The 23,650-nt window shown below is 46.5% G+C and overlaps 1 protein-coding gene across 2 annotated transcripts in view; it reads right to left on the minus strand.

Moving 5' to 3' along the window:
• Positions 1 to 23,650, minus strand: part of adarb2 (adenosine deaminase RNA specific B2 (inactive)) — a 634,387-nt gene that overhangs the window by 241,912 nt on the left and 368,825 nt on the right. For both annotated transcript variants that reach the window (XM_078425174.1, XM_078425183.1), the window contains exon 3: positions 14,166 to 15,169. In XM_078425174.1, coding sequence (XP_078281300.1) covers positions 14,166 to 15,169 — 1,004 coding nt within the window. The remainder of the gene's footprint in view (positions 1 to 14,165; positions 15,170 to 23,650) is intronic.

A 23,650-nucleotide genomic window follows, 5' to 3' on the forward strand; every position in this document is an offset into this window, starting at 1 on the left:
ATCGGGAACATGTTTCCTGCCTCTAACGTGTCCAATCCCTTAATAATCTTATTTGTTTCAATAAGATCCCCTCTCATCCTTCTAAATTCCAGTGTATACAAGCCTAGTCGCTCCAGTCTTTCAACATACGTCATTCTGGGGATTCAACGTACGCCATTCTGGGAATTAACCTAGTAAACCTACGCTGCACGCCCTCAATAGCAAAATAAAAAATAAAAAAAATAATTTAAAAAAATTTAAAAAAAGAACAAATTTGGAGACCAAAACTGCACACAGTACTCCAGGTGCAGACTCACTAGCGCCCTGTACAACTGCAGAAGGACCTCTTTGCTCCTATATTCAACTCCTCCTGTCATAAAGGCCAACATGCCATTAGCTTCACTGCCTGCTGTACCTGCATGCTATCTTTAAGTGACTGATGAACAAGGACACCCAGATTTCTTTGTACTTCCCCATTTCTTAACTTGAAAAGCTTTTCCTCATCTCCGTTCTAAACAGCCTACCCCTTATTCTTAAACTGTGTCCCCTGGTCCGGAACTCCCCCAACATCGGGAATATTGTTCTAAATTCATGTAAATGAATGCTGAAGCCAGAGAGATTTGAACTCTGGGGCACAGGTTCGGAGGGGAGAAATTTAAATGAGATCTGTGGGTTAGAATGGAACGGAAGACTTTATTGTCACGTGTGACAAGGCACAGTGAAAATCTTTGCTTGCATACCCAAGACATACAAATAGCAGCCACCTACAGCGCTGACAAAGTTACAAAGCACGCCGGCTGTTCTTCCCTCCCCCCCCACCCCACAGTGTTCCCCCCATACCGGGTCCCCATTGTCCATTGTTTCTCCCCCCCCACGACGGTCCCCCCATGCCGGGTCCTCCATTGTTTTTCCTTTCCCCCCCCTCCCCTCTCGGCTGTTAAAACAAAATAAAACTGCAGATGCTAGATTTGTAAAACAAAAGCAGAAAATGCTGGAAATACCCAAAAGGTAACAAAGTGCTGGAGTAACTCAGGGGTCAGGCAGCATCTCTGGCAAATATGAATAGGTAACGTTTCGGGACGAGATCCTTCTTCAGACTGAAAGTCAGGGGAGGGGGAAACTAGAAATATGTATATTTACTACCTCAAACTGTCTGATACTCCTCCTCACTCACCACATTCAAAACATCACTGAAGTCTCACCTGTTCAACACTGCCTTCAACCACTGACCGCCGCTTCACCTTATTCTTCCTTTCCTGTTCGTCTATTTATTTTTAAAAATGTTTTATCTAATATGTAAAGCGTCTTTGAGGTTCTAGAAAAGCGCTATACAAATGTAATGTATTATTATTATTATTATTATTATAGGTACAAAGAACAAATGAAAGGTATGAAAAGGACAAATCAAAGCCAGCAACTATCTTCAAGGAAAGGTGGAGCCCACAATGGTCCATTGTTGGCTGTGGAAAAGATGACAACGAGTGCTTCCAGAACAAGGGGCCACAGTTTAAGAATAAGGGGTAGGCCATTTAGAACTGAGATGAGGAAAAACTTTTTCAGTCAGAGAGTTGTGAATCTGTGGAATTCTCTGCCTCAGAAGGCAGTGGAGGCCAATTCTCTGAATGCATTCAAGAGAGAGCTAGATAGAGCTCTTAAGGATAGCGGAGTCAGAGGGTATGGGGAGAAGGCAGGAACGGGGTGCTGTTTGAGAATGATCAGCCATGATCACATTGAATGGCGGTGCTGGCTCGGAGGGCCGAATGGCCTCCTCCTGCACCTTTTGTCTATTGTCTATTGCTACAAACAGTGAAACTGAGCAGGACAACAGCAGTTCTTTCCTACACACATGGGCTGAAAGGAGTTGTTTATGTGATTATACAATTCTATGATTTTATGATTCTACTACTGAACCACAGTTTTATCACTGCCTGCTTTACAAACCATGGGAACTCAATCTTTAATACTGGTACATATCGGAGAGGTAGGCAAACAATCATCCTCCGTTATATCCTAGGCAGTGATATTGCCTGTCATTCAGGTCATGGAGTGTGGGTGGATCTGTGGAGACTGCATTTTGCAGTTTAAAAAAACGGAGAATTAGTTTAGTTTAGAGATGCAGCGCGGAAACAGGCTCTTCGGCCTACTGAGTCAAACAATCACCCCGTACACAAACACTATCCTACACACGCTAGGGCCAATTTGCAATTTTACCAAAGCCAATTAACCTACAAACCGGTACATCGTTGGAATGTGGGAGGAAACTAGAGCACCCTGAGAAAACCCACGTGGTCACAGGGAGAACGTACATACTCCATACAGACAGCACCAGTAGTCAGGATCAAACTCGGGTCTCTGGCACTGTAAGGCAACAATTCTACCTCGGCACTATTGTGCTGTCCCAAAATGATTGGAAGCAAGATCAAATTGTCTGCATCCTCTCATACCCCACACAGCTGGTGACATGTTAGGAGAAAAGATTATTGTAAACCCTAAATTAAAAGCTACACGCGCCAAAGTAGAAACTCCCTGGGAGCTGTGTGCAATGACCGAAAGCCATTTTAGAAAATTTTGCTGATTACTTTCAACGCATCCCAAAATATGTTGCTTTTGAATGGTGTCCTCAAATGCCTTACTTATGCATTTGTTGTTTTGATAAATGTGCTTTAAACGTTTCCACACAAAGACATAAACAGCGAGATTTTTTTTTTGACATAGCCAAAGTGGGCAGCGGAGCCTGTATCTGTGGTATATGTCTCCATGGGTTTTCACTTTGTGAAGACGTTTTTGAGTCATTCAATGTTCGACATGCAATAGAAAGGAAATGGATGTTTTTTTAAAAGCCAGGGAACAACCACACCCTTCATTTGTGTGGCATCTCGACTGCTGCAAGCCATCTTCAGGACACCCTTCACCCAAATATTACCAAACAAACTTTCCACGGAGTTAAATTAGGGATATTTGGACAGATGACCAAAAGCTTGGTTGTGATGAGGGAGAATTTAAGGAGTGGCATGGAAAAGATTAAGTTGTCAATTGTCGAGCTGAGAGCTTTGGCAACTTAAGCCATGGTCTCCAAGGGCAAAGTGATTTGATTTGGAAATAATTCAAGAGCCAGAACCAGACAAATGCAAATATCATGGGAGGATTGGAGAGCTGGAGGTAACTGCAGAGGTAGGAGGGGCCAGATTATGGAGGGGGGGTTTAAAACAAAGGACATTTTAAAATTGAAGGACTGAGCCAATTGGATCAACACTATCCTACACACAAGGGACAATTTACAAATTTTACTGTAGCCAATTGGCCGACAAACCTGCACGTCTTTGGAGTGTAGAAGGAAACTAGAGCACCCGGGGAAAACCCTCGTGGTCATGGGGAGAACTTACTAACTCCGTACAGACAGCACCCGCAGTCAGGATGGAAACCTGGTCTCTGGCACTTGTAAGGTAGCAACTCTACCGCTGCGTCACCTTTATTATGCCCTAACTCCTTTAACCTGTCAAGTCATTCTGCCAAGTCAACACGAGGTATGGCAGCACTAAACCACAAACAAATATGTCAGGTGACCCAAGAGCTAATGCTCCATAGGATCTCCTAATCTGTAACTGATTGCAGACAAACACTGACAACAGCAGGCAGCCAGTCTTGCAATCTGGAGCTGCAGCAGTGACTGATAATTGAGTGCATGGCAGTCCCAATTCACAACACGCTGAGATGTATTAGTCAACAACAGCCTTTACGTTTTATGACTGTGCTATAAAATGCTCTCTACTATTTTCCAGCAACTGGATTGATTTTTTGCTGAATGGTAATTAAACATTCATTCTTGACAGAGTTTTACCGTAGAATTTAAACTGTCAGCGTTATGCTTTATGCATATTTTGCATTCTTAATTTTAACTTTCTTTCATGTTAAAACCTTATGATCTCAGATCCACCCCTCTGTTTGCTCCATAGGAAGACTGGGTCTTAGATGGAGCCTTAAACTGGAGCTCTGCCTGTTTTCTTGGGTGGATGTGAATGATCCCATGACTCTACATTGCAGGGGCACTTACCCGATGTCCTATCCAAGATTTATCCCTCAACATCAAAGAATAGACTAAATATTGTCGCATGTGCGAGTTTGTCATTCCCAATTTGGCAGGCATATGCTCCACATTACAAGATCTATTGCTCTTCGTTATCGGCGAAGTACTTTGGGATTATGAAAGATGCCATATATAGTGTAAGTGAAAGATGCTACATAAGTGGAAGATTATATATAAATGAGAGACACAAGGAACTGCAGATGCTGGAATCCTGATCAAAAAACAAAGTGCTGGGGGAACTCAGCAGGTTAGATGGTATTTGTGGAGAGAATGGACAGGCTGTGGCGGGCCGAGCCACTTTGGTCTCGAACCGCCGTTCGTTGAGCTGGAGCACTCACATGGACCTGGCGTGATCTGGGCCGACCATTCAACGCCGACCTGGGTGGTCTGCTGGTGTGTGCATCGGATGACGGAGCTAGTCTTCACCTCACAGTCAACACGTTAACACACACCTTGCCCTCTTGTACGAATTGTTGAGCTGTATCGTTTAAATATTAAACTGTGTGTTTATACAACACGTGAACCTCTACAGTGGTGACCCCCGACGATCCAACAGGCCTCTTTTGGATTTCATCATGCCTGGAGGAGACAACCCAGATCAGCAGAACCAGAGGAAAAACAAGGAAATAAAATTTGATTCGAGCAGAAAGTATGATGAAGCAATTTAATAATAACGGAGTCATAGAGTCAGAGTGATACAGCGTGTAAACAGGCCCATCGGCCCAAGTTGCCCACACCAGGCAACATGTCCCATCTACACTAGTCCCACCTGCCCGCATTTGGCCCATACTGACCACTCAAACTGCCCACCTTCTGGACTTGGCGCGCCGGCGGACATCTCTGACAGAGGTGCGCAGTTCATCTCCGAGCTGTGGTCAGCAATGGCCGGGCTGCTTGGCACCAAGCTGAACCACACAACGGCCCGCAAGCAAATGGCCCAGTGGAACGTTTTCATCGGCACTTGAAGGCATCCCTCAAGGCAAGGCTCACGGGCCCGGACTGGATGGACGAATTGCCGTAGGTCATGCTAGGCATACGCACTGCCCCGAAGGACCTGGCAACTTCCTCGGCCGAACTGGTGTACGGTGCCCCGCTTACGGTCACAGGGGACTTCATCCCGGCGGCACGTGGACATCAAGAACCACCCACGACCACGCTGACACGCTTCCATGAGAAGGTGGGCACGCTCTCCCCAGTCCCAACGTCCCAACACGGTCTCACAACCACGTACGTCCCACCCGACCTCCAGGATTGCCAGTACGTCTTCATCGACATGGGCGGCAGACACGAGACTGTCTCCGTGGACCATCTTAAGCCAGCACACTTGGGCATTGACCAACTGATGCAGGTGGCACAACACCGCCACAGAGGGCATCCACCATCACGACCAAACCCGCCCTCAACCAGCTACAACCCCGAACACAGGAGACACGTACACAAGATCAGGCTGCCTCACTCGACAGCTTAACCACCTCCAATACTCCGGTTCTGGGGGGGGGGTCATGTGGCGGGCCGAGCCACTTTGCTCTCGAACCGTCGATCGTCGAGCTCGAACACTCGCGTGGACATGGCGTGATCTGGGGCGACCAATCAACGGCGATCTGGGTGGTCTGCTGGCGGTGTGCATCGGACAGCGGAGCTAGTCTCCACCTCACAGTCAACACGTTAGCACACACCTTGCCCTCTTGTACTAACTGTTGAGCTGCATCATTTAAATGCATTCAAGAGAGAGCTAGATAGAGCTCTTAAGGATAGCGGAGTCAGGGGGTACGGGGAGAAGGCAGGAACGGGGTACTGATTGAGAATGATCAGCCATGATCACATTGAATGGCGGTGCTGGCTCAAAGGGCCGAATGGCCTCCTCCTGCACCTATTGTCTATTGTCTATTGTCTATAAATATTAAACTGAGTGTTTATACAACACGTGAAGCTCTACGCGGCGACGTTTCAGGTTGGGACCCTTCTTCGGTCCATTCCCTTAACAGGTGCTGCCCAATCCTCTGAGTTGCACCAGCTTAGAACACAACTCAGCAGATCAGGCCTCATCTCTGGAGATGCTGCCGGACCTGCTGAGATCCTCCAGCACTGTGTTCTACCCACGATTCCAGCATCTGCAGTTCCTTGTGTCGTGAGTTCCTCCAGCTATTTGCGTTTGCTCATTTGAATGTAAGACGTCCATTTTTTCCCCATTCTAACTGAAAAGACAAATGCACTCTCCAAATTCTATATGGGAGGTCAAAGGGGTTTCCATACGAAATTTCTCCATTCAAAGAAAATCAGATGAAACGTCTTCATGAAACACTCTAAAATGCAAGCTTGTACATTGTGAATGGAACCCAGAGTGGTGATTCAAAATCAAACCATGCCAGCTGGATTTAAGTAGAGAAACTTCAGTTTGCTGTTCTCAGATGCCCTGCTTTTTAAAAATAAAATAAGTGAATCTAAGACCAATGTGGACTTGGTGGGCCGAAGGGCCTGTTTCCACACTGTATCTCTAAACTAAACTAATGTATAGGGTGACTGCTGGTCGGTGCGGACTCGGTGGGCCAAAGGGCCTGCTTTTGTGTGTATCTCTAAACTAAACTAAACGGAACTGGTGTGCAGGGTGATTGCTGGGTTTAAAAAAAAAATTTTTTTAATCAAAAATATTTTTTCAAATATTAAAATAATATATACAATACAATAAAACCAAAACAGAACCCACCACCAGAATACTATACAAACAAATATACCAATTGAAACTATTATACAATTATATTACAATCCCCATCCAGGACACATCCAACCCCCCGCGGAGCCCAGCGGTCCCGTAAATCCTCCAGGGTGACCGTGGACAGCGCGCAGTCCGTCTCCAACACCACCCGGGCGCGGATGTAACCCCGGAAAAGGGGCAGGCAGCCGGCTCGGGCAGAGCCCTCTTCCGCCTGGCGCCGTGAGTCGCGGATGGCCAGTTTGGCCAGGCCCAGGAGCAACCCAACCAGGACATCTTCAGCCCTGCCCTCTCCCCTACGCACAGGGTGTCCAAAGATGAGGATGGTGGGTGAAAAGTGCAGCCAGAAGGCAAGGATCAGCCCCTTTAGATATTGGAACAGGGGCTGCAACCTCACACACTCCATGTACACGTGGTACACAGACTCTTCCAACCCGCAAAAGTGGCAGGCGGCTGGCGAGTCTGCGAACCGCGCGAGGAACAGGTTGCAGGGGTCTCCTCGGTGCAATACCTTCCACCCCAGGTCCCCGATGGAGAGGGGCAGAATCCCTGCGTAGAGGGACCCCCACCGCGGGGTGGTGATTGCTGGTTGGCATGGACTCGACATGCTGTATCTCTACGGCAAGGTGTAAGGGAACGAGTGGGCGGATGCCACTGTTGGAATTGCTCCAGTAGGGACAGGCATGAACTTGATGGGCTGAATGGCCTCCTGCACTGCGTCTCGCTTTCCAGAGCAAAGGAGCAGAGGGCAATGGTGAAATCAAACGGGAATCCGTATCGTAGGGAAAGTAGGAGGGGGGGGGGGGGGGGGGGCAGTGAAGAAAAAAGGTGGGAGAAAATCAGAATTTATTTGCACATCAGTTCCCTGAAGGCAGTCGTGCACATCAATGCGCCTGATGAGAATGCTGTGTGGAAATCCAGGAGGTCAGCACTGTGAGAAGAGTGCAGTCAGTGCACAGCTGGCTGGCAATCTCAGCTGATATATGCAGAGGGAAATTAAAGAGAGAAATGTTCCCGGACCATATGCAGCAATACATTTAACTGCTGAAAAGTCACAAAATAATTTGGAGGTGAAATTAGCTCCAGGGTGAAGTGCAAACCAGCAACTTGCCATCTGGGCTACACACCCCCTAACTTATCTATGTTATCCTTGAGAAGCTGAAACAGTGTCACTCTCGGGCACGTTTCACACCACCCATGTATTTGCGCCTTTCTATGCAAATTTAGAGGCTTTCATTAAAGCTGGCACTTTAATGATATAATATAACATATCAGTCTGAAGAAGGGTCTCGACCCGAAACGTCACCCATTCCTTCTCTCCCGAGATGCTGCCTGACCTGCTGAGTTACTCCAGCATTTTGTGAATAAATACCTTCGATTTGTACCAGCATCTGCAGTTATTTTCTTAATATAATATGATTGTCACATATACCGAGGTATTGTCATAAACTCATAGTGTCATACAGTGTGGAAACTGGCTCTTCGGCCCAACATGCCCACACTGACCAACATGTCCCATCCACACTTGTCCCACTTGCCTGTGTAATGGCCTATAACGCTCTAAACCTGTCCTATCCATGTACCCGCTTAATTGCTTCTCAAATGTTACGATAATCCCTCACTCGATTACCTCCTCTGGCAGCTCATTCTATACACCCATCACCTTTTGTGTAAAAATGTTATCCCTCAGATTCCTATAATGTGCAGTGAAAAGCTTTGGTTTGCATGCCATCCAGTTAAAGACGACAATGCATGATTACAATCAAGCTGTCCACAGTGCACGCACAGGTAAACAAAACTGATCTCCCGGTGGCCCAGCACTTTAACTCCCCCTCCCATTCCCAGTCTGACCTCTCTGTCATGGGCCTCCTCCAGTGCCATAGTGAGGCCCGCTGGAAATTGGAGGAGCAGCACCTCATATTCCGCCTGGGCAGTTTGCAGCCTGGTGGTATGAACGTCGACTTCTCCAACTTCAGATAGCTCCTCTGTCCCTCCCTTCCCCTCCTCCTTCCCAGATCTCCCTCTATCTTCCTGTCTCCACCTATATCCTTCCTTTGTCCCACCCCCGACATCAGTCTGAAGAAGGGTCTCGACCCGAAACGTCACCCATTCCTTCTCTCCCGAGATGCAGCCTGACCTGCTGAGTTACTCCAGCATTTTGTGAATAAATATTTGTACCAGCATCTGCAGTCATTTTCTTATACTAAAGATAAAGGAAGATGGGTATAATGTTTAGTGCAAAGATGTAACATTGAGGTCCGATCAAGTTCGATTAAAGAAAGTTCAAAGGTCTCCAATGAGGTAGATGGGAGGTCAGGACCCCACTCTAGCTACTGAGAGGACCGTTCAGTTGCCTATGTATATATCAAATAAGAAATGAACTGTTGGGGAAACTCAGCGGGTTAGGCAGCATCTGTGGAGGGAATAGACAGATGCAGTGCCTTGACCTAAAATGTTGACCATTCCATTTCCTTCGCAGATGCTGCCTGACCTGCAGAGTTCCTCAAAGAGTTTGTTTTTTTGGTGCCATCATTCAGCATCTGCTGTCTCGTGTCTCTGTCTTAATATTATAATATCTTTCTGTGGATGGCCGTGCTGAAAATGTAACCTTGCCAAAATTGACAACTCTGCACTTTTAGGACACAGAGGCAGAATGACAACTGATTCTGAGCAGAAGCCATGAGATAATAGCAGGAATAAAACTGTTTTAAAACATTATGTAACTCAGTAACTACACGAGGTAAAAACAGCATGCGATTTGTCTCCAAACTCTTTGCCTCAGGGCTCAGAAACATAAAGTAGTTATTGTACATTATTGCTCACAAAATGCATGAGGTCTTTACCCAAGTCATTTTATCACAAATTTATGGGAACAAATGTTGATCTAAGTCCTGTTTATACATGTGGTCAAAGGGTTAAGCAGACTGGACAGTTTCACTGGCTTTACATTTCATTTGTTATTACCACCGAAAGCAATTCTTCGTGGTGTTGGGATTCCAGTTTAGATTGATGCATTTACTAGATCCAGAAATGGCAAGAATGTATAAATAGCAAAGGAATATAGGCAAATGCTGTCTGATACCTGCACTATTGCTGCCCAAACTATTTTAGAACTAGATAAACACGATGCACAATCAGCCAAGTGGAATCATGATTTTTCTAGAGGATTTAATCTGCTTTGCTGAAAATTAGTAGAACCAATGAATTGCAGTTGCCGGTTTATAAAAGAAAACACAGGATGCTGGAATAGCTCAGCGGGTAAAGCAGCATCTCAGGAGAACTTGGAGAGGCAATGTATTGGGCCGGGACCCTTCAGGGAAAATTATATTGGCCTGGGCTGCTATTCTTCAAATAGCTTCTATTCCTTTACACCGCAGGGAATTATTTTCCTTGACGACGAACACGAGTCATAATATGAAATCGAGCCAGCATCAACAGAGACCCACAGTATCCATGGCCACACTCATTTCATTCCTGCCTTCGGGAAGAAGATACAGGAGCTTGAATCCTGTAACGTCCACATTCAGGAACTGCTTCTTCCCTACAGCCATCAGGCTGCTAAAGGCCCCACAGTTGACAGTGCATGTCAGAGCAAAAACCAAGCCATGAAGGCAAAGGAATTGTCCGTAAACCTCCGAGACAGGGTTGTGTCGAGAGACAGATTTGGGGAAGGACATAAAACAATTTCTGCAGCATTGCAGGTCCCGAATAGCACAGTGGCCTCCGCCAGTTCTTAAATGGAAGAACTTTGGAACGGCCAGGACTCTTCATAGAGCTGGCCGCCCGGCCAAACTGAACAATCGGGGGAGAAGGGCCTTGATCAGGGAGGTGACCAAGAACCCGATGGTCACTCTGACAGAGCTCTAGAGTTCCTCTGTGAAGAAGGGAGAACCTTCCAGAAGGACAACTATATCTGCAGCACTCCACCAATCGGGCCTTTATGGTAGAGTGGCCAGACGGAAGCCACTCCTCAGTAAAAGGCACATGACAGCCCGCTTGGAGTTTGCCCAAAGGCACCAAAAGGACTCTCAGACCATGAGAAACAAGATTCTCTGGTCTGATGAAACTAAGATTGAACTCTTTGGCCTGAATGCCAAGCGTCACGTCTGGAGGAAACCTGGCACCAATCCTACGGTGAAGCATGGTGGTGGCAGCATCATGCTGTGGGGATGCGGTGGGGATGTTTTTCAGCGGCAGGAACTTGGAGTCTAGTCAGGATCGAGGGAAAGATGTACGGAGCAAAGTACAGAGAGATCCTTGATGAAAACCTGTTCCAGAGTGTTCTGGACCTCAGACTGGGGCGGGCGTTCATCTTCCAACAGGACAATGACCCTAAGCACATAGCCAAGACAACGCAGGAGTGGCTTTGTGACAAGTCTGTGAATGTCCTTGAGTGGCCCAGCCAGAGCCAGGACTTAAACCCCATCGAATATCTCTGGAGGGACCTGAAAATAGCTGTGCATCGACGCTCCCCATCCAACCTGACAGAGCTTGAGAGGATCTGCAGAGAAGAATGGGAGAAATTACCCAAATACAGGTGTGCCAAGCTTGTAGCGTCATACCTAAGAAAACTTGAGGCTGTAATTGGTGCCAAATGTCCCTCAACAAAGTACTGAGTAAAGGGTCTGAATACTTATGTAAATATGATATTTCAGTTACTTATTTTTAATTACTTTGCAAAAATTTCTAAACACCCGTTTTCACTTTTTTATTATGGGTATTGTGTGTAGATTGATGATAAAAAAAAAGAATTTAATCCATTTTAAAATAAGGCTGTAACGTAACAAAATGTGTAAAAAGTGAAGGGGTCTGAATACTTTCTGAATGCACTGTATGTGGGTTAATTAGCTTGGTGAATGTAAACATTATTCCTAGTGGGTACAGGATAGTGTTAATGTGCGGGGATCGCTGGTCGGCGCGGACCCGATGGGCCGAAAGGGTCTGTTTCCGCGTTGTATCTCTAAACTAAACTAAACTAAACTAAGCTTAACTAGTGGAACCAGTCTGTCGCTGAAGTTGCTCATCAGGTTGACCAGTGTGTCATGGAGGGGGCGAGCTGTATTGTCCAAAATGCTCCACAGTTTGAGGAGCATCCTCTCCTCCAGGACCACCTCCAGCGACCCCAACCCCCAGAACGGAGCCAGCATTCCCGATAAGTTTGTTAATTCTGTTGTTGTCCGCGGCCTTCGCCCTGATACCTCAGCACACGACAGCGAAGAAGTTGGCACTGGCCACCATCATCGGTTGCTAGAACATCTGCAGCATCTTACTGCAGACGTTGAAGGAAAAGAGGCTCCTCAGAAAGTACAGCTGGCTCTGTCCCTTCTTATACAGTGCCTCAGCATTCCTGGACCAGTCCAGTTGACTGTCTAGGTAACTCCTTGGAAAACTGCGCTTCTCCTAAAGTCCTTCACTAGCTCCTTAGTCTATCCCACGGGTTAGTAAAACTTTAAACTGTGCTCTTCAAAATCTCCCAATCCTTCTGCACCCTTTACAGTAGCCATTTCATCTACCTGCACATTTTTGGGAGCTTGGAGGAAAACAGAGTACCTACATTAATCCTATATTTTACTTTCGCTACATTCTGATCAACCCCCTTCTCGCCCTCAAACTCTCCACTCACTTACACACCAGGGGCACTTTACTGACAAGTTACACGTTTTGGGGATTTGGGAGGAAACTGGCGCTCCAGGGGAAACCCATGAGGTCAGAGGGATCTCTAGCTCTGTGGGGCTGTGGCCACCCCGCCCCCTAGAAGGCTCAGAGTCTACCCAGCCATTGAATGTCATCTCCCTTCAGCTGTCGGTGTCTGCTCTCCGCCACGTACTCTCATCCATTGCTCCAATTTCTACGTCCACCACCTAATTCCAAGCGGTCTTTCCTTACACGGCCTCCATTTGCCATTCCCGCTGATCTCTGATGATCTTTCCATGACCCAGCACATGGAAACAATTATAAAGAAATCCCATCAACGCCTCTACTTCCTGAGAAGTTTGCGGAGATTCGGTATGTCAGAGAATGCTCCCTTGAACGTCCACAAGCATAAAGTAGAGGGCATATTGACTGGTTGCATCACGGCCTGGTTTGGCAACTTGGAGCGAAGAGGCCTGCAAAACGTGGTGAACACTGCCCCACACATCACGGGTCCCGACCTCTCCACCATCGAAGGGATTCACAGGAGTCACTGCCTCAAAAAGGCAGCCAGCATCATCAGAGACCCACACCACCCTGGCCACATACTAATTTCACTCCTGCCATCCGGAAGGAGATATAGTGAGCCTGAAAACTGTCACGTCCAGGTACAGGACCAGCTTCTTCCCTGCAGCCATTAGGCTATTAAACGCCACAAGCTCCAAATAAGCTCTGAACCACATAGGCTTGGGGACATTGGTTTACAAATATATATTGTTGTATGTATAGAACCTCTTTTCGTTTGTTGTGCTGTTTACAGAGTACTGTGTTTATATATATTCCGTTGTGCTGCTGCAAGTAAGAATTACATTCTGTCTGGGACATAGATGACAATGAAACTCTTGAATCTTGACTAGTCTTAAGAATAAGGAGTAGGCCATTTAGAACTGAGATGAGGAAAAACTTTTTCAGTCAGAGAGTTGTGAATCTGTGGAATTCTCTGCCTCAGAAGGCAGTGGAGGCCAATTCACTGAATACATTCAAGAGAGAGCTAGATAGAGCTCTTAAGGATAGCGGAGTCAGGGGGTATGGGGAGAAGGCAGGAACGGGGTACTGATTGAGAATGATCAGCCATGATCACATTGAATGGCGGTGCTGGCTCGAAGGGCTGAATGGCCTCCTCCTGCACCTATTGTCTGTTGTCTATTGTCTATTGTCTATTGTCCATAGTCTAGGCGTCACCTGCCCTAGTTTTGAGAGGGAGAGAGCTGCAATGTGACTGCCTGTTCTTACACAGGTTGCAATGTAAGCAGGTTCATTTTGAAGTTCCATTTTGTTTGATAAATCGGGTCACTTCCGTGAAGCAACATTAGTTTTAATGGCCTGATATTTGCTTGTGCTAATTGCAACGGCTTTGCTTCATACATACACATGATTAGCAATGTTTACCTTCATCGACTGACCCGTCTGATGCACATGTCCGTATGCTCGCACCAGTTATTTTACCGTTAACTGCACTTGAGAAATCTGGTTTTTTTTGTTTAAAAACACTAACTTTTCAGCAGAGGCTGAACGTTGCATTCGTTTGCGAGGTTGCTGCAAAAGCAAGGTAGGTTAAAATGTGCTCACGGCCCCACACCTCCCAATTAGTTCACGCATCACTTCTCCCCCGCCCACCAGTCTGCGTGGATGAAGGTTACCTGAGATCAGCCAAATGAACTTGGTGTGCAATTTCCCAAGGTCTGCCAGGCAGATTCTCACCTGTGGTAAACGAGGACATTTATTCCTGCCAGGCATTTGACAAGGCTTTCCACCGGGCACTGGCTGGATGTTAAAGAGAGCTTGAAGAGCGGCCTGTGCAGTCTGGGCTTTCGCCAGCTTCTTGCTGCGTCCCATGCCTTCAAACGTTCTCCCATCAATCCTCGCCGCCATCACAAAGCTCTTGACGCGCTTCTCCACCGTTTCCGAGAGGCAGACGTACCTCAGGCCTGGCCGCAGCTCGTTGAGCCTCTCCACGGGGTTCTTCCCGCCACCTGCTGCTGCTGCCGAGGTGGCGGGCGGGGCCTTGCGGCGGCTCTGCTTGGCCGGCGCCATTAAACCCAGCGTGCGGCGGAGTAAGCGTCCGCGCTGCCAACCGCCACACAGCAGCAGTTCCTCCTCCTCCTCCTCCTCCTCCTCGTCCTCGTCGTCCTCGGCCGGCCTGCAGCGAGGTAGGCCGCCGCCCTGCCCCGACGGCTCAAACTCTTTGAACAGTGTGTTGGGGAAGTCGGCCTGGTCGGACGTGAAGTCCGCACTGGGGTCGACGCAGTTGCCCATGGCGAAGTGGGCCTGGGAGGCGTTGGGGAACTGCACGAAGGACTGCAGGGCCATCTCGGCCGCCCTCATCTTGGCTTTCTTCTTGGTCGGCCCCGTCCCCTCGAAGAGGAAGCCGTTGACTTCGACCGCGATGGCGAATATGGGCGCATGCACAGGCCCGGTCTGTGACACCACCTTGTACTGTAATCCCGGCTTCAGCTCGTTCAGCTGCACTAGGGCGTTCTTTGGCATCACCGACCATGACAGCTTCTTGCATTTCAGCTGCACCTTCGGATGCATGTGCTCTGTGTTCCCTTCCTCCAGCGGCCTTTTCCTTTTCAATCCCGACCCTCCGCTTCTGGACACATCTGAGCAGCGAAAGACTTGCCGGTCACTCGAGGCTCGGGTGTGATCTTCCAGCGACAAGTTACCCACATTGCGATTCTCCTTGACCTCCACGCTACTGGTACCTGTTAAATGAAACACAAGGAGGTGGTACAGTTACTGTGCGGCCAACGCCCATAGTTCAACCGCCTCATTAGTAAACCTTGTAAACCTAGAAGTTATTGCCTTTATCCTGTATCTGTACACAGTGGATGGCTTGATTGTAATCATGTATAATGATTTCTCAATGGTTTCTGTATTGGTTTCACTTTATAGTCTTTCCGCTGACTGTTTAGCACGCAACAAAAAAGGTTTTTGTAGCATCTCAGTACACGTGGCAATAAACTAAGCTAACTAACTAAACCTTATTACTAGTGTAGACTTCAAAGCATTCTTAACACAAAATGTTGGAGTAACTCAGCAGGTTAGGCAGAACATGGGTAGGTGACATTTTGGGTTGAGACATTTTTCAGACTGAACATGGATAGGTGATGTTTCGGCTTGTGATACTTCTTCAGACTCTTCAGTCTGAAGAAGGGCCTCGACCTGAAACATTGCCTATCCATGTTCTCCGGAGTTACTGCCTGACCTACTGAGTTACTCCAGCACTTTGTGTCCTTTTTTTGCATTTACCAGCATCTGCATTTCCTTGTTTCCTCAATGCAATGCTGTTGCTTCCAGGTGAAGAGAAATCTTGCAGTTGACAATAGACCTAGGGTATTAATGAGCTTCTGCTGATTCACAGGTCTCCAGTAACTATTCTCATGGAAGCAGTGTCAACAGCCATTGGTGTAAATAGACAGTATGTTCTTCATCGTGTGGTATATTGCCCAATGTGTCACTAAAGGATAATATGACCACCTGTATCACAAGCTAAGATCACATCTGTGTCACTTCATGTTCATTTCTATTTCCTACCAAGATAAATAGAAGACCACACTGGTAAGAAAAAGCTGACGTGTATCAGGCAACTGAACCATCCAACCTCAGCCAACAAAAGCTTTTCACTGTACCTTGTGACAATAAACTAAACTGAAGATGATGTGTTTTGAATAAGGCAAGTAACATGCAAGAAGAGTTACATCTATATATCGTTTTGCACAGGACTACAATCAGAAAAATGGACAATTTGAGGTCAGAGATGGAGGTAGGGTAAGGCTTGCTACAATTTTGTTCCAACTTCATATAACAGCTGGACATTAAGCCACATTCTCCTGAAAATCCAGGGCTAGGTGGGCGATTTATGAGTGTCACAGTGGCTCAGCCTGTATTGCTGCCTCACAATGCCAGTGAGGTTCGATCCTGACCTCGGGTGCTGTCTGTGAGGAGTTTTCACATTCCCCCTGTGACCACGTGGGTTTCCTCTGGGGTGCTCTGGCCTCCTCCCACATCCCAAAGACGCGCACGTTTGCAGGTTAATTGGCCTCTGTAATTGCGCCTCATGTGGAGAGTGGGTGCGAAAGTGGGATAACATCGAACTAGCGTGAAGGGTGATTGATGGCCGGCGTCGCCTCGTGAGCTGAAGGGCCTGCTTCCATGCTGTATCTCTAAACTAAACGAAGTTCACACATGGGCTAAACATCCTTGGAGTAATGGGCAATAATACGTTCAATCTCTTTGGGGGGAGGGGGAGGGGGAGGGGGAGGGGAGATTCTCTATCTCTGGTTTTCAGGCTGTTCTACAACAACAGTTCCATTTTCTTTAATTTTTCACATTTATGTTCTTTCCTTATCAACAAAGAATTGCTTTTGAAGAGTACTTTGTGACTGGACAAGAGAGTTGTTTTTGCCCTGTAATTTTTAATGTGCTTATTCTGTGCCTGGTCCAGTCCTATCTCTGTTTAGATTACTTTAGAGATACGGCATGAAAACAGACCCCTTCAGCCAACTGACCACTGACCAACAGCTCACATTGTTTTTATGTTATCCCACTTTTGCATTTACTCCGTACACGATAGGGGCGATTTACTGAGGCCAACTAACTTACAAACCCGCACATCTTTGGGATGCGGAAGGAAACCGGAGCATCCGGAGGAAACCCTCGCGGGGACAGAGAGAATGTGAGAACTCCACATACTTCTCCTTCTTGCGTTTGAGGCAGCAGAAGTTATGTGACGCCCTCCAGGCGCTGTAGCCAGTGCAATGTGCTGTTGTCGAGGGCCGTGAGGTCTACCCCTCCACCAGGGGGACGAAGGACAGTGCAGTCGAAAGTGACGTGCCGCGCTGTCTGCTGGTCTGCTCCACACCCGCAGACTGCTGATGGACGCAGCCCACAATGATGCATGTTGGCGTTGAACCGGCCGACCCCTGACCCATTTGGGGCTCATGTTGTCGACCTCCTCGTGGTGAGCCCTGTCAGCTGACCCCAGTCAGGCCAATGACAACAAACAGAGACAGCAGAAGCAGACAAAACTCCACATAGACAGCACCACAATGTCAGGATTGAACCCGGGGCTCATGTGCTGTGAGTCAACAACTCTATCTCAGCTGCACCACTGTGCTGCCAATGTTCTGTGTCTTTGAATTGTTCGAGAAAATAATGACATGAAGGTTGTTTGCTGTGGTGTGTTAGATGACTGCATTACTATAACCTGGGGCGGTTACAACATTGCATGTGCAGCAAATTGGAACAAAGACTGGACCGCTGTCACAGGAGTTGGGATGGAAATCTTCAAATGCAATGCAGTGCAGAAAGCTCAAGTAGAAACGGAAAATGCTGGAGAACCCCAGCTGATGAGACGGAAACAGTTAATATTTTGGGCCTGTCTGTGACTTTCCATCAAACTGAAACGCTTGTTTTTCTCTCTCAGTTGCTAAGTAGGACAGGATGTAAATCTTGAGATACAAGAAACTGCAGATGCCGGAATATTGAGCCAAACACAAAGTGCTGTGGAAGCTCAGAGGGTCAGGCAGCATCTGGGGAGAGAATGGACAGGCGGCGCTTTGGGTCTGGACCCTTTCTCAGACTCGTTAACCTCCCTGTGTTGGATGGAAGAGCCACCTCCGGTTCTATCGATGTCCATGGTATACAATGTTTATGTTTGTGCTTTGGTAGTGAATTGGTAACCCTACCCAAAATTATCGCAGATTTGCAAACGGGACATCCGTCCATTTATCCTTTCTCTTCAGAGAGGCTGCCTGATCCACTGAGTTACTCCAGCATTTTGTGTCTGCCTTCGGTATACACAGCATTTGCAGTTCCTTTCCACATGTATTTATTCAGTCAAATTCAGCTCAACATTGGAATTGTTGGGGTAGGAGCACACAATGTTTGAGCCGATGAGAAGGAGTAATAAAACATGGGAACAGGATCGTTACGTGATGCCTCGTGTCAAGAACCTTTCTCAGACTGAGGAAGGGTCTTGACCCGAAGCGTCACCTATTCCTTTTCTCCAGAGATAATGCCTGACCTGCTGAATTACTCCAGCATTTTGTGTCTATGGTGTAAACCAACATCTGCAGTTCCTTCCTACACAACAGGATAATTACATCGCCAATTCCAGGCTGACCATCCCACTTTATTCTTCCCACATTTGCATCAACAACCTCCTATTTGTAAAAGCACCCTGCACACTGAGATCAACCACTATCCAATTAATCTACCAATGCGCACATCTTTGGATAGAGAAAGACAGTGAAGCATCCAGAGGAGATCTACATGGCCACAGGGAGTAAAATCGGAATAAACCAGATGCTGGTTTACCAAGCAAATACGCAAAATGTTTAGTTAAGTTTAGAGAGACAGCATGGAAACAGGCCCTTTGGTCCACCGAGTCCGCGCCGACCAGCGATCTTCACACACTAACACTATCCTACACACATTTACAATTTTACCAAAGCCAATTAATTTACAAACCTGTGTGTCTTTGACATGTGGGAAGAAACCGGAGCACCCGGAGAAAACCCACGCGGTCAATAGACAATAGGTGCAGGTGTAAGCCATTCGGCCCTTCGAGCCAGCACCGCCATTCAATGTGATCATGACTGATCATTCTCAATCAGTACCCCGTTCCTGCCTTCTCCCCATACCCCCTGACTCCGCTATCCTTAAGAGCTCTATCTAGCTTTCTCTTGAATGCGTTCAGAGAATTGGCCTCCACTGCCTTCTGAGGCAGAGAATTCCACAGATTCACAACTCTCTGACTGAAAACGTTTTTCGTCATCTCTGTTCTAAATGGCCTACCTCTTATTCTTAAACTGTGGCCCCTTGTTCTGGACTCCCCCAACATTGGGAACATGTTTCCTGCCTCTAACGTGTCCAACCCCTTAATAATCTTATACGTTTCGATAAGATCCCCTCTCATCCTTCTAAATTCCAGTGTATACAAGCCTAGTCGCTCCAGTCTTTCAACATATGACAGTCCCGCCATTCCAGGAATTAACCTAGTAAACCTACGCTGCACGGCCTCAATAGCAAGAATATCCTTCCTCAAATTTGGAGACCAAAACTGCACACAGTACTCCAGGTGCGGTCTCACTAGGGTCCTGTACAACTGCAGAAGGACCTCTTTGCTCCTATACTCAACTCCTCTTGTTATGAAGGCCAACATTCCATTGGCTTTCTTCACTGCCTGCCGTACCTGCATGCTTCCTTTCAATGACTGATGCACTAGGACACCCAGATCTCGCTGTACGTCCCCTTTTCCTAACTTGACACCATTCAGATAATAATCTGCCTTCCTATTCTTACCACCAAAGTGGATAACCTCACACTTATCCACATTAAACTGCATCTGCCATGCATCCGCCCACTCACACAACCTGTCCAAGTCACCCTGCAACCTCATAGCATCTTCCTCACAGTTCACACTGCCATTTGTATCAAATTTGCTAATGGTACTTTTAATGGTACTCCCCGGTCACGGGGAGAACGTGCAAATTCCTTACAGGGAGCACTTGTGGTCAGGATCGAACCCGGATCTCTGGCACTGTAAGGCAGAAACTCTACCGCTGCGCCACCGTGCCGTCCCTGCTGAAAAATGCTGAAAGAAAGAAGAAGGGTCCCAAACACAAAACGTCACCTATCCATGTTCTCAGGGGATGCTGCCTGACCCGCCGAGCCAGCGTTTTGTGTCTCCTTGGTCACAGGGAGAATGTGCATGTTCCACACAGACTGTACCAGAGCCAAAAGCTGAACCCGGGTGGCAGGGCCATGAGGCAGCAGCTCTACTAATCGTGCCGCTCTAGCACTTGCACCAGTGGGATTTGTAAAATGGCGTTTACACTAATGAGAATAAACAAGTGAAGCCTGCTCCTGGAATTCAGCTGGAGTGCTGACAAATTTGTACCAGGAAAAGTGTTCATCGCAACAGCTGGTAAATCTGCCTCAGTCCAATGATTTTAATCTATTCTGACATTTGTCCCCGAGAATCTGTGGATCCCGATTACTTTGTGTTGATGTCAGCAGTAACTTTCGTTTTAAGTATCTGCCTGCATCATTGGTCTGGTGATGTTCTGAGAAGTTGCTGATGATAAGTCTTCTTAACAGTAACAGTAACAGTAATATGGTGCTCCGAAAGGAGGATAAATTATATAGGCAAAACACTTCAGACGTGTAAAAACTAGTTACATTTTCTGATTATTTTCAGAATGTATAGAAAGCAAGGGACAAATCTACTTAAATAAGGAAGGAACTACACACACACATATGAACACACATATATGCACACACACATATGCACACACATATATGCACACACACATATGAACACACATATATGCACACACATGCATGTGCACACATGCAAATGCACACATATACGCACACACACAAATACACATGTCACAGTTTGGAATTTTTTTACACAAAGGATTTTGATACAAATGTTATGTTTTTAATTTGAGGTAATAAAATTCCCTAATGTACTAAAACAATTATATATGAAATGGAATTTATATCTCCTAAGAAGATAGAGTGTAAGTAATTTTTTTAACTGTTCACTTCATTAAACAAAATTCAACACAAAGCCACTGTTTTACAAAGTCTTTTGATCTCCAAAGATGCTCTCCAAAGAGTAGAAAGAAGGAACTGAAGATGCTGGTTCACACCACAGGACACAAAATGCTGGAGTAACCCTGCAGATTAGGCATTATCTCTGGAGGACATGAGCACAAAAGGGCACCAAGTGCTGGAGTAACTCAACAGCTCAGGCAGAAGGGACCCGACCCAAAACATCACCTATCCATATTCTCCAGAGATGCTGCCTGATTGGCTCTTACTCCAGCACTTTGTGTCCTTTTATGCTCTCCAAAGTCCCTGAACATCCTGCCCTCTCTCCAATTAATGCTGAACTTTCTTTCAATGTCTTGAGTGAATCAATTAAAATCAATTAAAATCAGATAATGGCTGCAATAAAGATTTCAATCTCCTTTCACATAAATGTAATGCCCAAGATATTGGAGGAAATGTGTTAACATGGATTGAAAAAAAAGACACAAATGCTGGTGTAAGTCAACGGTTAGGTGATGTTTCGGGTCTGGACCCTTCTTCAGATTGTTTGATGTTGGGGAGAGAAAGTTGGAAGAGAGGAGGAGGTGGGATAAAGCCTGGCAAGTGATAGGTGGATACAGGTGAGGGGGGGGGGGTTTGATTGCGGATGGGTGGATAAAGGTGAAATATGAAACGAAGACTAATGACTGAGACAAGTTGAGAAGAGGTGTGAAATGTGAAGCTAGAAGAAGGGATGTACATGGAAGGGTATTGGGGGGAAGCAGGAAATTGGGAGAAATTAATGCGTATCCAAGTGGGGCACAGGGAAGAGGGGGGGGGGGGAGATGGGGGTAAAAGGAGAGCAGGATTGGGGTTGTTACAGGTCCACCACCCATTTTCCTACAGCCTTGGTTCCAGAGCCTATCTAGATTATCGGTTTTGCTGGACCGACAGACGTTAAGGCCTCTGAGAGGAGTCCAACATTACTGGAACAGTCTGCCTAGGACGCCAGGGGGCTGAGATACACGCCCGCAAAGTCGGCCTCAGAAGTCGGCTTTGGGAACAGATCTGCCGGCTCGGGCCGGGCCGGAGTTCCAAAGTCCGGGCCGCAAGGGGGAAATTCGACCCACCGATCGGCCGCAGAAGTCAGCTATGGGAACGGATCTGATGAGGTCGGGATCGGCGTCACATTTTCGGGGGAATTCCAGGGGCAATTTCAAGTCAAATTTGTTTATTTTAAGAAAAAACAGAGTACATTATTTACATGTGGTAAAGTCTTTTACGTATTGCTGTTAACCAGGCAATTTGCAAGCTATTTGTGAAAAAAAAGATGTGCGTGGATGGACATCATCAAGAACTGCAAGTCCCAAGCTATTTTCATATCCACTTTAAGCACCTGAACTCCAATTTCAAATCAAATTTTTCTTGTCAATGGGGTGTAGCTAAGCGTGAATCCTTACTCTTTTGCAAGAAAGCAAGTCGAATTCAATGTCATTTTACATGACATGTTATAGTTCTTGTATGCACTTACCGAGGACTTAAATATGACAAATAAATTATTAGCTGGTTCTTGGAGCATGAGGTCTTTCGAAAATACTCTTCAGTTTTTAATGGAAATCCAGGTAGGTTTGCAGAAATAAGTAAAATGCTGACATTTTTAACAAGATGAAAAGGGACAAGGAAGCAGGCATTCTTTTCAATTTTCTTACATTTACATCAGTGCAAAATAATGCTTCACCCCGGGATATGATTTCAACTGATGTTTCCCACAGTTGCCTAATGGAGAAATTTGTTGCTAACTTTTCATTAAGCCTTACGCTTATGTCCGCAAAAGGTACCAAACTGCTGCCCTCTACACCGTTGTGTAGGTAGGAAGTGCAGTTTTCACCAAAGATAGACACACATTTTCATTCAGATAAGGGTCTCTGGCTCATCCAGTCTGAAGGGCGATCAACCCGAAATCCCACACTCCAAAGACGTACAGGTATGTAGGTTAATTGGCTTGGTGTATGTGTAAATTGTCCCTAGTGTGTGTAGGATAGTGTTAGTGTGCGGGGATCGCTGGGCGGTGCAGACTCAGTGGGCCGAAAGGCTGTTTCCGCGATGCATCTCTAAACTAAACTAAACTAAAGCTAACAAACACCATCGGAATTGAACAAGGTGTTAATGGGGTGTCAATGTTGGGGATGTTTTGGTTTGGGAGAGGATACCATGTACTCAATTACCCTTCCAATGGATTTGGCTGATTTTATGGAGACAGCATGGATGGCTCCATAAAATCTTTCCAAAGCATTGAGGATTCTGCTGTTCGTCTCCTCAAAGCAATGGAGTCCTGCCTCATGACTGTGCAGAATGGAGAAGGAACATTTGGGATGACACAATCCATTTCTATAGAATACAAATGCAGTCAAAATGCAGAAGAATACAGTTGCAGCTGTATAAAACTTTGGTTAGGCTACATTTGGAGTGTTTAGAAAGAGTGCATAAGCAGTTCATAATGACGATAGAAGTCTGAAGAAGGGTCTCAACCTGAAACGTCACCTATTCCTTTTCTCCAGAGATGCTGTCTGACCCACTGAATTACTCCAGCTTTTTGTGTCTATCTTCGGTTTAAACCAGCATCTGCAGTTCCTTCCCAC

This window comes from Rhinoraja longicauda, chromosome 2 (assembly GCF_053455715.1).
Source record: "Rhinoraja longicauda isolate Sanriku21f chromosome 2, sRhiLon1.1, whole genome shotgun sequence".
Lineage (NCBI taxonomy): Eukaryota > Metazoa > Chordata > Chondrichthyes > Rajiformes > Arhynchobatidae > Rhinoraja > Rhinoraja longicauda.